This window comes from Mytilinidion resinicola (assembly GCF_010093595.1).
Source record: "Mytilinidion resinicola strain CBS 304.34 unplaced genomic scaffold BDZ99scaffold_16, whole genome shotgun sequence".
NCBI classification, from domain to species: Eukaryota; Fungi; Ascomycota; class Dothideomycetes; order Mytilinidiales; family Mytilinidiaceae; genus Mytilinidion; species Mytilinidion resinicola.
The window spans coordinates 299,590-310,780 of NW_022985452.1; the positions used below are offsets into that span (position 1 = coordinate 299,590).

At 49.6% G+C, this 11,191-nt stretch overlaps 6 protein-coding genes across 6 annotated transcripts; 3 read left to right on the forward strand and 3 right to left on the reverse strand.

Annotated features, from left to right (window-relative positions):
• Window positions 1-758: 758 nt before the first annotated feature.
• BDZ99DRAFT_92929 (uncharacterized protein) lies at window positions 759-1,786 on the reverse strand. The gene has a single exon (XM_033729038.1). The coding sequence runs from the start codon at window positions 1,567-1,569 to the stop codon at window positions 904-906; it is 666 nt and encodes a 221-aa protein (XP_033573216.1). The 5' UTR covers window positions 1,570-1,786; the 3' UTR covers window positions 759-903.
• Window positions 1,787-3,188, reverse strand: BDZ99DRAFT_92928 (Aldo/keto reductase). Its single transcript, XM_033729037.1, has one exon. The coding sequence runs from the start codon at window positions 3,058-3,060 to the stop codon at window positions 2,005-2,007; it is 1,056 nt and encodes a 351-aa protein (XP_033573217.1). The 5' UTR covers window positions 3,061-3,188; the 3' UTR covers window positions 1,787-2,004.
• A 1,231-nt stretch (window positions 3,189-4,419) lies between these two features.
• Window positions 4,420-5,223, forward strand: BDZ99DRAFT_501154 (uncharacterized protein; the record flags this gene model as incomplete). The annotated part of the gene is made up of 1 exon (XM_033723787.1): window positions 4,420-5,223. One exon carries the CDS (start codon window positions 4,420-4,422, stop codon window positions 5,221-5,223), a length of 804 nt encoding a protein of 267 aa, XP_033573218.1.
• Window positions 5,224-5,311: 88 nt separating this feature from the next.
• On the forward strand, window positions 5,312-6,221 carry BDZ99DRAFT_465902 (uncharacterized protein). The gene has a single exon (XM_033720652.1). The coding sequence runs from the start codon at window positions 5,522-5,524 to the stop codon at window positions 6,149-6,151; it is 630 nt and encodes a 209-aa protein (XP_033573219.1). The 5' UTR covers window positions 5,312-5,521; the 3' UTR covers window positions 6,152-6,221.
• Window positions 6,222-6,413: 192 nt separating this feature from the next.
• On the reverse strand, window positions 6,414-8,889 carry BDZ99DRAFT_394471 (putative amidase; the record flags this gene model as incomplete). Its single annotated transcript, XM_033715896.1, has 10 exons — window positions 6,414-6,657; window positions 6,703-6,787; window positions 6,841-6,914; window positions 6,965-7,141; window positions 7,192-7,307; window positions 7,568-7,859; window positions 7,914-8,013; window positions 8,063-8,404; window positions 8,426-8,487; window positions 8,528-8,889. Coding segments are annotated over 10 exons (1,854 nt in total), but the record flags the coding sequence as incomplete, so codon positions are not given.
• Window positions 8,890-9,385: 496 nt separating this feature from the next.
• Window positions 9,386-10,458, forward strand: BDZ99DRAFT_479526 (uncharacterized protein; the record flags this gene model as incomplete). The annotated part of the gene is made up of 2 exons (XM_033722242.1): window positions 9,386-9,690; window positions 9,924-10,458. The coding sequence occupies 2 exons, from the start codon at window positions 9,386-9,388 to the stop codon at window positions 10,456-10,458; spliced, it is 840 nt and encodes a 279-aa protein (XP_033573221.1).
• Between the last annotated feature and the right edge of the window lie 733 nt (window positions 10,459-11,191).

The following is an 11,191-nucleotide window of genomic DNA, read 5'->3' on the forward strand; positions in this document are numbered from 1 at the left end:
CTTCTCAACATGCTTATCCGTCATCCAATTCCAAAAGCCTCGTCTACGAGTAAGGAGCTTTATACCGCTCAGAGAAAGGCTAAGCTCATTACTTCAGAGGGCATTTCAAAAACACTCCCTTACAGCAGCCGTTTCATTTAACACTTCCAATTTAAAGCACTTTTGCTCTAGCTCGCATTAACCACGCTATCACACACATCTCCATTCATGCTGTATATATCTGTCTACCGACTCAGGTGGCCAAGCAAGTTACTAGCGATATAGTGGGTCAACTTCATATTAGTGAAGGTCCTCTGAAAGGCTATAACAAATAGAGAACCCTTAAATATATTGTAAATACTATCACTTTGCAGATGAAATTGCTCATTTTAGAAGGGGACTAGTACTGGTACACCCCTTCTTTCTTATTACTAAATACAACACCCCCCCCCCCCCCTTCCTCGTCTCATCTTTTAATTGGCTGGAGCGGCTCGGAGCTTCGTCCGGAGCTCTATTTTCACGTGCATCTGCACGTGTTATTCTATCTAATTCACTTAGCTGTACGTAAGGCTATACGTAATGCAACACAACTAGTATATAGCTATACAAATCGGACAGGCTGGGCTGTAAAATAGAGAGGCTGTATAGCCGTGCCGATTTATATACAGCCTCACGTACAGCCTTATAAAATAGATATAATGTATAAAACAGACAGGATGTACGTGCAGAGAGATGTAAGAGTGAATGCCCGGAGGCCTCCAGCCGGCCCTCCGAGCCAATAGCAAGGCGGTAAAACGACAAGGGTTAGGGGGTGTGTTTGTACCGAGAAGGGGGGTGCACAGCTACTAAGAAGGGGGGTACCAGTACTAGTCCCCTTTTAGAATTCTCAAATTTCTTTAAGAACTGTTCTCCCCGTTTCTGTACCTAGGTACTCCCCTCCAGCTGCAACCAATCCCAAGCCCTGTCTTCCCTACTCCCAGGAATCGGTGGCGTCCTAGCCTGCAGTAACTGCGGTAGCAACTTGAGAAGCTCCTCGCCAGCCTTATACTCGACACTCTTATACATATACACATGTTGACACCGCTCGGCCGGGAAACTCTTCTTCGTCAGATCCGGCCCTGGATTCTCCCCAACCCCAAGATCCAGATACCTGAACGTCGGCGCAAACTTCAGAGTATCCAGAAGCCCGCAAAGATGCGCAAACGCAGACTGTTTGTACGAAAGCTTCGATTGCGCATCCGTCTCGCACGTCGCGATCTTAGTGATGAATCGATGCTGGAGATACTGCGATGCTAGTGGATGCTCCGTGATCCGCAGTGGCATGACACGCTTCGCTTTGTCCCATACGGCTTTCTCTTGAGTGACAGTCTGTTCCGTGTTGCCGCTGTAGCCTGTGTCAAATGACAGCGACCAGTGCCTAATCAGCTTGGTGTACTCCGTGTCCAGACTCGAGAAGAGGCGTAGATGCTGGACTGGCTTGCCATTGGGCTGTGTCCGAGGCAGAGGGGGCGGGATAAATCCAATGGCGAGGCGGCTGTCTCTGCCCTTGACGAAGAGGGTGAAGCTGTTTCTTTTCCAGAAGAGGGGCATGGCTTCGTTGTAGATTTGGCGGTTTACACGGAGGAGGGCTAGATTGCTGGATTCCTATAGTGGAAGTCTGAAGGAGCGGGCCGCCTTGTAGAAGGTGGGGTGGAAGTATTTATCGTCGTTAAACTGCTCATCGTCGTAGAGATCGCAGGGAAGACTGCGGGGAAGGCTGAAATACCAGATTTCTTCTCGGAGCTCAGAAGGAAGTTGTAGGAGGCGGGACTCCAACTCGTCAGCCTCCGGTGATACCGAGAGCTTTGGTAGAAGTTTGCTCATGGAATCCATTTGAGTGATGTAACGAGGTGTGGTTGAAGTTGTCACGGAAGCTTCGAAGTGTGGGGTGAAGTAACAGGCAGCCTGAAATATAATAGACGCTAGCTTTAAATAATCTATCGTAACTTCAAGGTCTTATCTTCATTTACGTCGACTCTTCCTCCATCAGAAGAAACCGAGCACGTCTCTCGGAACGTACAGCTTGTCAATACTCTCAATCTCCTCCTTTGAGAGCTCAAAATTGACAGCTTCCACAGCCTCCTTGATCCTCTCAACCTTGCTCATTCCAAGAATTGGAGCCGTCATGTAAGGCTTGCTCAAACTCCAAGCAATAGCCACAATTGCCATGCTCGTTTCCCTCTTCTTCGCGATTTCTTGGATCTGTTCATTGATCTTCTTATCCGTCTCGGTGATCGGTTTACCCAAGAATGATCCAGCCATACCACTGCCTCTTTCAGTGTCTCCAAACTTGTCGTGTGGTCGCACGAGGAACCCCATATGCACGGGGCTCCATGGTATCATGCCCATACCGAACTTCTTGAGCGATGGGATCATCTCTCGCTCCTCCTCTCGGTAGACAGCGTTGTGCAGATTTTGCATTGAGATGAACTCGGTCCATCCGTGGATACGAGCTGTGTACTGCATTTCGAGCAGCTCGTGAGCGTACATAGTACTTGCGCCAATGTACCGGACCTTCCCACTCTTTACCACATCGTGCAGAGCTTCCATAGTCTCTTTGATTGGCGTGCGAGGGTCGAATCGGTGGATTTGGAGCAGATCGATGTAGTCAAGGTCCAGCCTCTTCAGACTCGCATCCACGCTGTCGAAGATGTGCTTGCGAGATAGCCCGAACGCGTTGATATAGCCGTTCCTCTCCCTTTCATCGAAGGAAACTGACAATGGGTCCTCGAATACATCGGCCTTGCGCAATCCAACAGGCGCCCATACTTTTGTCGCAATGACAATGTTATGACGGGGCCAATTGCCTTTCTTGATGGCTTTTCCGAGGATCTCTTCGGAGACGCCGTTCGAATAACCATTTGCGGTGTCGAAGAAGTTCATGCCAGACTCGAAGCAGGTTTGCAAGAGGGGCAGGGCTTCTGCTTCTTCAATTGACCACTTAAAACGCCCCCTGCGGTCTCCATAGGACATGCAACCGACGCAAATGCGGGAGACTCGGAGGCCACTCTGGCCGAGGTTGGTGTATTTCATGGTGGCCATTTTGGATGGGTTGAATGAGGATAGATGATTTGGCTTGGAGATTTGGAGTGGCTTTATTGACTTACCTATGTACTGACGTAGAATAGTTCGGAGGAACGGACTTAAGGATGGTAAAGTACGGCGCTCTAGGGTCAGACGCGTAGAGCAGTGGTGCTAAGAACGCTAACTCCATCTCTATCTTCACTTCCGCGGCAACACCACCACATACTCTAAGCCTTCATACTCCAGCTTAGCAATCGAAGTTCAGGTTAGGTTACACCCGCGACTTTCTTCAACTCTGCATTGTCGTATCAGCCTCTGGAATCTTAGCTTCCAAACTTCTTCCGGGTCGATGCGTCTTAGTTTTCTGACACCCCTCGTTTCCTGTCAACAATTTTCTGCGCCCATCGCATGAGCGACTTCCACTTTGCGAACGTGATGGACGGTCATGAATAGCAAGCCGTCCGTTTGACTTTCGAGCTCAGGACTGAATTAGACCGGCCGCTTAAGGAGTAGTTTTGGGCGGGTTGGCCCGTTAAACGTTGGAATGGATTGGACAGATCACAGCACTGACTCTTGCAGCTGACTGGACGACCGGACTCAATGATTAATGGCGATAATTTATCCGCGCAAATTGAGGTTTCCTTGAGCACTTATTTTCTCGTTTAATTATATACTTCCGTTCCTTTCTTTCGCAATTGCCAACGACTTTGGCCGATCCCAAGCATTTAGTCGATCGAACGCTTATTTGATATCTTATCAAAGAGTTCGTGAGACGACTCCTAGAGGCCGGCAGCTCATGAACCGCACTCTTTGCTTCCATCTCCTACATTTTCCCATGTGTTGCCCACAAATTGAACCAAGCAGTAGAATTCTTGCGTAGCAATCTGATCTGAACCGATCTCAGTTTTCTTGGACCTCAGTTTTCCTATTATCTAAATAGACGGTTGGATGTGATTAAGCACGTGCGGGTACGAACGGAGGATAGTAGATGATTTTCCACGTAGGATTCCAGCTTCTCTTCATACACGTGAGTCTATCGCTCGCGAAAATCTCAACACCACGTGTATAAGATTGCTAGCTACTCCTCGTGTATTTAAAGGGCCAGGAGAATACTCGATAGGCAGGAAAGCAGGTGGCGACCAGCTGCAAGCCCGTCGCACTCTATCTCAACATCATAAACCTAGCATCTAAGCCTCGCTAGAGTCGCCTGTTGCCTACTTTTTGATAGGTTGTCGGTGTCCTGAAGATGCCTGGCGCTTAGTGAGGCTCCCAATCATATATGCGCGGTTTTATGATCGTTGTCCAGCCTCCACCACCACTAATCTAGATGCCCAGACATGTTATCCAGCCGCCTGGTTCAGTCTCGATACTAGAACCATGTGCTCCCTAGAAAGTCCGCTAACAATTTGCATCACCAATGCGCGGCGTCATGAGCTACTCCAGCAACTCCGTAGTAACAGCGGCCAAGGGAGTGGGAGGCACATGTCCCTGCCAATATCCTTGCCCGAGACCGCGATCACACACTCAAATATATCAGGCGAGATCCGGCTCTCCAATTATGTCGATTTCGTCAAGTCCTGCTATCGCAGTCACCCAGAGGCATTCAGTTACTACGAACAGCTGGTCGACCATCTTGGGCCAAGCAGTAAGAAACCGATCCATACATCGCTGGAGAAACCGAAGCTTTTCGAGGCGTGGCCAGCCTCGCCATCTCAGACTTACCCGGTCTCATTCCCATTCGAATCGCAAGAGTGGGACGCTCACTCCGAGAGACCTCGGCCTGCTCTCCTCGAGGGCTTCCCATCGCCCGATACTATGCTACAGCTTGGCGCTCGATGGAACCTGCGGCCGGAATTCTTCATCGAGCACATCTTTGGTAACAACAGTACCAACAATCGAGCCGGATTTTATGGCCGGCCAACGCTCCCGTCACGACAAGACAACATCATGCGTATACAGTTCACCAGCTCGGTCCGGTCGTTGGTTGAGGGGCCGAGCATGGAATCCTACGTTGAAAAGAGATTGGAGATCGAAGAAGCATGTCGACAGTGTGAGAAAGATCTATTCTCGGGCAAATGCTATGGGGCGACGAGGTTCCGGGAAATATACCAGCAAGACGCGTATTACTGTAGCATAGAGCAGACCATATCATTTACTGTTATTGCCGATCGGAAGCCCTGAGTTGGTAAGCAGCCTACGATGTTCTTTGACATAGTTCCAGACTGACGTGAGTTGCTCAGCGGTATACCTCACCGACCAAGGCAAAAGCCTGCTACACAACAGCTGCCTACTGTGGACAAGCTAATCTAACGGTGGTGTACCCGTTGGCACCTTACCGATCGTCCCATACAACGCGCCTATCACCCAGAATCACGTTGAACACCAAGGCCGGCGACACTTGCGAGAGACCCAGTCAGCGAAATCATCCTATGGGCAATTCCATCCGCTACGCAACGTCGTCGTTCAAGATGACATTGACATGCGCCTTTTGTTGGAAGACCCCTTCTTTCTCCTAGCAAGTCTGCTCACTACTGTGGCCTTGTCGTTTGTCCAACTCTTGAATTACCTCTCAGAAAACATTGCCGAATATCGCACCATCAACACCGAACTACTCAACGTAAAGCTAGAACGCCTGCGACATTCTGTATCCATCCATCGGATCGAGCTATCGCTCACAGAAAACCTACATTGGATCCAACAAGGCTGCTGTGTCGAGTGGCCCAAGGCAGCTTCCGCAGAAACGTCATCGCGCAAGGCGCTGCTACAGCGGAAACTTCACGAAGACCACGAGCATTTGCTGCAGAGATGCTCGATCATGCGACGCGACTGCGAGTCAGCTGCCTCGCTTCTCCTAAGCTACTCCCAGCTCATGTGTGCCGAGCAGGGGATTTCGCAAGCTGACGAAGTCCATCGTCTTACAAAATTGGCATATTTCTTTGTTCCCTTGGGGTTTGTCACGTCGGCATTCGGTATGAATATCAAGGAGCTCCAGAAATTTCCCTCATTGTGCGTGTTTGCTATTGCTGCGGTAAGCATCTCGTCGGTAAGCTTTGCAGCAATGTACTGGTCCTCGTTGGGTACGAAGAAAAAAATAGATTCCCGAAGTTAAAGACTCCACACTACGTAGAATTGTTAGGTTTTCCAGGAACTTGATGTAAGGAAGACAGGTGCAGGTGTATTGAGTAGTCCGGATCGTGAAATAAGTATCTTGCTCTCCGTTGAAAAGCCGGAGGAACTTAAAACATGAATCCCATTGCAGGAATTGGCGCTCGGCCAACGCAGCTAGTAAAAAGTAGTGAAAAGACACTAACACTTGGCGACCGAGCTGCACACGGCCCGTGCTTCGTTTTGAGGCTGGAGACAGACTAGACTCAGACCACAACGCATGAGCGCCCAACCTCTTCAGTCGACAGCTCCATTAGGGGTGTTTCAAGCTCTTTGACTGCGTTGACTGCCTGGCGAACGGCAGCATATGTATTCGCCGAATTTTCGCTCGATGGTGCTACGTTTCGTAAATTGTCCGCTAGTGGGTACATCAAACGACCAATGTTGATTGTAATCGGCCAAGATGCCTTCTTGAATGCCGCCTTTGTGAGCTTAATAAGCATGAGATCACTCCCTGCTTTTGATCAATATCAAACGTTACCGCTGATGGGAAACGTACCTTTTGCTCCTATCATGGTGCTAGCGATTGGTCGCACCTCGTCTCGGCCGCTGATTTTGGAGTGATATGGCATTTGAGCAACTGGGCTCTAAGTTAGTATGAAAGATTGTGCAGTCATTCTGCCAGCCACTTACACGGTAGCACTAGCTGGGGGGCATGAAAGACTGGAGATGAATTTTTCCGCAATGATATGAACGTCCCGGCAGGGCTAGACGGACGGTTAGCAGCAGCAGATGAAGAGATCAGGTTACTCAGTACAGATTCGGTTCGTCTCGGTATTCCGGATCTGGCATACCGTACGACATGATCAAAATAGCATTGGAGAGCGTTTGCGGGTCGTGTGACATCAGGTGTTGTCCAAACCAGTTTCTGAACACCGCTAGGTGGTCTAAGTACGTCTCATACTCGTCCCGAGAAATGCCTTTCCCGACATTCCTGAATGGCGTTATTAATAGCTGACAAATGTTGTAGTAGAGCTGTCTCACCATCGAAAACGGACGACGGGTCCAACATAAGCTTCCTTGCCAAACTTCTTTGTAATCGTCGCGGAATTGGTCGAAGCCATGTGGCAGCCAGTTAGAATGCTCCTACGCACGTCTGTCTACGCGTCTCAGCTGTACAGGGTTCACTTCTCAGCTGGACAGGGTTCACCTGTTGTTTTGTCACCGTTGCTGCCTGCAACCCCTGGTCTCTCTTCACTATATAGCCACTCATTAGCACCTCAATACAACTCATGCTTTCCTCACTGATCCTTTGCCCTTCCTACGCCAGCTGCCACCATGATAGTAGTGGTAGCACAACGCCCAGAATGCGCTTTGCACTGTCAGCAACTCACGGTGAACTGCTTTTAGAGAGCATTACCTTTTCGAGATACTCTAGTAATGATTTTCCCTCTGCTTCCTTTAGAGGAGACCGATCCCACGTCTCCGTCATGCTGAATAGTGTTCGTTTCACGCCGAGAAAGCCCTCAAGAATGGATATAAATTCTTCGGTCATAGCCTGCTGCTTTTCATTCACGAGTGGGTAAAATTCCTGGGCATAAAGAATTTTGGATGGGAACTGTGTTGAGTTGTCGTTCAGATCGAATGTGTGGGCGACAGTATGATGAAGATCGTCCAGATCGCGACTAAGTTGCCCGACTACATCAAATTTACTAGTCCGAGTATATTGAGTGAGTGCTAGCAACTAAGACTAGGGGCAAACTCACGACAAATTAGCGGGAATGCCTCTCATAGATGTCGAGTTGAAGCTCAGCCGAAGAGAAAATAGGCCGCTGCATGGAGCCGGAGCTCTCACGCTTCCGGCCGCTTCCTTCAAAATTAGCAAGTGGTATGAGCATAGAGAGGAACACCGTACAGTCTCCGCCGATCGAATAGTCCAGCCAGGGGTAGCCTGCCAAGGCGACACCAGCACCCGTTGAGCTACTCGAAGGTCTCTGATACCTGTCACGTCGAGGGTTCACAGGGCAATGGAAGTCAATCCACTGATCTGTTGGCTCCTCTGGCGAAGCAAAAGAGGCCATTTTTGTCTTGCCTACGATGACTGCGCCCAGGCTGATGAGCTTCTTAACATAATCCGCACTCTCCTCATCGGGGCCGTAGAGCTCTATCCATGGTCTGCTCATCATGGTCAGCTTGACGCCCTCCAATCGGAATATATCCTTCACACCCATCCGAGCTCCCGCGAGGGGCTTCTCCTCTTACGGGTTTCCTTAGAGACGACTCGGTTCTGCAATGTTTCTCCATGTGCCACTCGAGCCGAAGGATTCGAGGACAGTGTAGCTGCAATGAATTAGGTTTCATGAACACATCCTTGGATGACCGGAGTACTTGCCGCTTCGGCTTCAACACATCGTCAGGAACCACGGAAAAAATGAAGCTATCAAGCTCATCTTCGTACAAGCGCCACGCTTGATGGATGCCACCGCCGTAAAGAAAATATGGGCCAGATGGAAGAACCTCAACATGTGATTTTGGGTGTGAATAGTACACAGCGGACAAAAGTGCAGATGATCTGAGTTTTGCAGAAAGATCGGCATTGTTGAAGGTAGGATCGGACTTAAGCACCAGGGTGGTTGCAAAGGACTTGGAGAAGACATCGTCTACCGCGGCAAAGCGCTTGATGCTCTCGAGAATTTGGGCGACGGAACTTAGGCCAGCGAGAACACTGATAACAACGACAGGTATGGCACCAGCAGGGGGTGCTAGGTCGACAATGGTGGCCTAGGACGTGTCAGCTTCCAAGGGTTCGGTCTTCCGCCAAGCCCTGGTAACAGACCAAAATTTGATGGTGCATGAAGTACGAGGCTTCGTCCACGGTGAGGAAAGGGGTTTTGCTTGGCCCCATGATAACACGTGCTGTCCGTGGTGTGTTCAGTGTCAGTGAGAGGGTTGCGTTGCAAGGGGAAAGAGAGTCGAGAAGCTGGGAGTTTAAACGATAAGCGGTCGAGCTCACAGGACCATCTGAAAGAAGGCATAACGTCCTGGAAACCTGATATCGGACTCAAAGTCCCGACTTTAGTAGCATCCGCTACGTTCATGTGCATATCACCTCTTTGCATTGGCTATCCGTCTAGAGTACTCCTAGAACCTCTTAGAGAATGGCTACAGCTGGAGGCAAAATGTGTATTGGACCGCCAAAGCTCCGAAAGGACCTTCAAAGTTGTCGATCAGTTGCAGCATGCGGTCAGATGCGGAGACATCTCATTCCTGCGCGTTGGCTCCGCTATCTCATGAACATGGACACCACAATGGCCATTACTCCTGGGGCACCAGTCCCATCAAACGCTTATTCGCCCTCCTGCCAGACGGCCTCCAAGAAGAAATACTACCCCCTCGAGCATCCCCAACAGACACCCAAGCAGTTCACGGAATCATAATGCCCTATACCACAAGCCTCCTGAAAACCTTCGACCCCAGCGCCTGGGCCTCAGATTTCGAGCAACGGCAAAGGCTTGTGTCACGGAATAAGGAGCTGTATGCCGTGTACGTGATGTATTAGATGATGATGATGGAGAAGAGAGAGAGGTCTGGAGGAAGGTGAGGCTATATAAAATAGGTAACACGTGCCTACCGTACCCTCACCGCTACTCCCCTCTCCTCTAACAGCTTGCACCGAAATCTCAGCACCTTTGCCCCAAAAACCTCCTTTGGGTTCAAGTCATCATCCTAGACATAGCCATCTATCACACTGTGAAAATTTGCGGCGCTGCTTCCAGGACCTCCCGCCCGACGACCAACGGCAGGCCCACCGCTACGGGCCTGAGCACTGCATCTAGTCTACCAGCCTTTCAAAAACACGAACAGAGCCAGGACCGTGTCCCTTTGCGCGACCGAGAAGGCATCGACGCTGCCGACTACGACTGGGATGCCACCGAAGCCAAGATCGTAGCCGCCATCACGAAGAGCTGGAAAGCGAATCCCGCTAGTCCCATGACCAACGTGCCCGCCGGACGTTCTGCCCAAATCCGCTCGCTTTCGTGTGCTTTTACCAGCGACTCAGACTCTGAGACTAGCCGCAGGAACTCCGTGGGGCCGGCCGAGTATCGCGATTGGGATTTGTCTGCAAGTCTCCTGAGGGATTCGACGTTGACTTTCGGGGAGGGCTTGGAGGAGAGACCGGTGCAATGCCGGAAGTTGGCTGATTTGCTGAAGCTGAGAGCACTGTTTTTGCTGGCGTATTTGATGATTGGGCCCGATTCTTCGGATGTGTATCTGGCGGATGGTAGTGAGGTTGAGATGCCGATTAGATGAAAGCACTCAGTCGCGGTATCACTTCATTTACACATTGGAAGATTGTAAATGGGCGCTTCAGGAAATTTCGATCGATTCATGGGAGTACCGCTTATAGGTTCACAACTACCCTAGGTATTCAATGGGCGCACATTATCCGCCTGAAGATTTAATAAAGTCGTTCTAGTATTATATAGATAAGGAGCTTTATAATGTTGACGTGTGCGAAGAGGAACCTAAATGAGTTGAATTGATGATTATATAGCAGGAGGAACAGAGCCTATATATATCTCTTAAGGGAGGAGGCTGGACAGTTCAAGGGGGCCGGTAATTGTGCTAGCGCTGAGCCCAACCACCCGATTCTCAACACATAACAGGTATTTTCTAAGCGCTAGTCTGGTCTAGGTCTCTTAAGTGGATACTAGTCCTACAAATTATGCATACTAGCTGTTAGCTCTCTTAATTATTTAGTTGATCTTTAGGGAATATTAAATAGATCAGTAGCTTTATATAGTACTAAGAAGGACATAAAACCTTGCCGGCTATAGCTGACATGCGCTTTTGCAGAAGTTGAAAGCGTTGAAAACGTTGAGTCAGGACCAGAACCCGACGGAGCCCACACCATACCGCTTGAGAATTCCACTAGTATAGAGCTAGATGCCTTAGAACTAATTCCAGGCTAGCTACCATGGCTATCAGAGAGAGTTTAGGAGAGTGTTTCAAACGGATGGAAATAGCATTCGTTGGTACATGT

Coding starts and splice junctions, on each gene's coding strand:
- BDZ99DRAFT_92928 (XM_033729037.1), bottom strand. CDS start 3,060: ATGGCCACCATGAAATACACCAACCTCGGCCAGAGTGGCCTCCGAGTC.
- BDZ99DRAFT_465902 (XM_033720652.1), top strand. CDS start 5,522: ATGCGCCTTTTGTTGGAAGACCCCTTCTTTCTCCTAGCAAGTCTGCTC.
- BDZ99DRAFT_92929 (XM_033729038.1), bottom strand. CDS start 1,569: ATGCCCCTCTTCTGGAAAAGAAACAGCTTCACCCTCTTCGTCAAGGGC.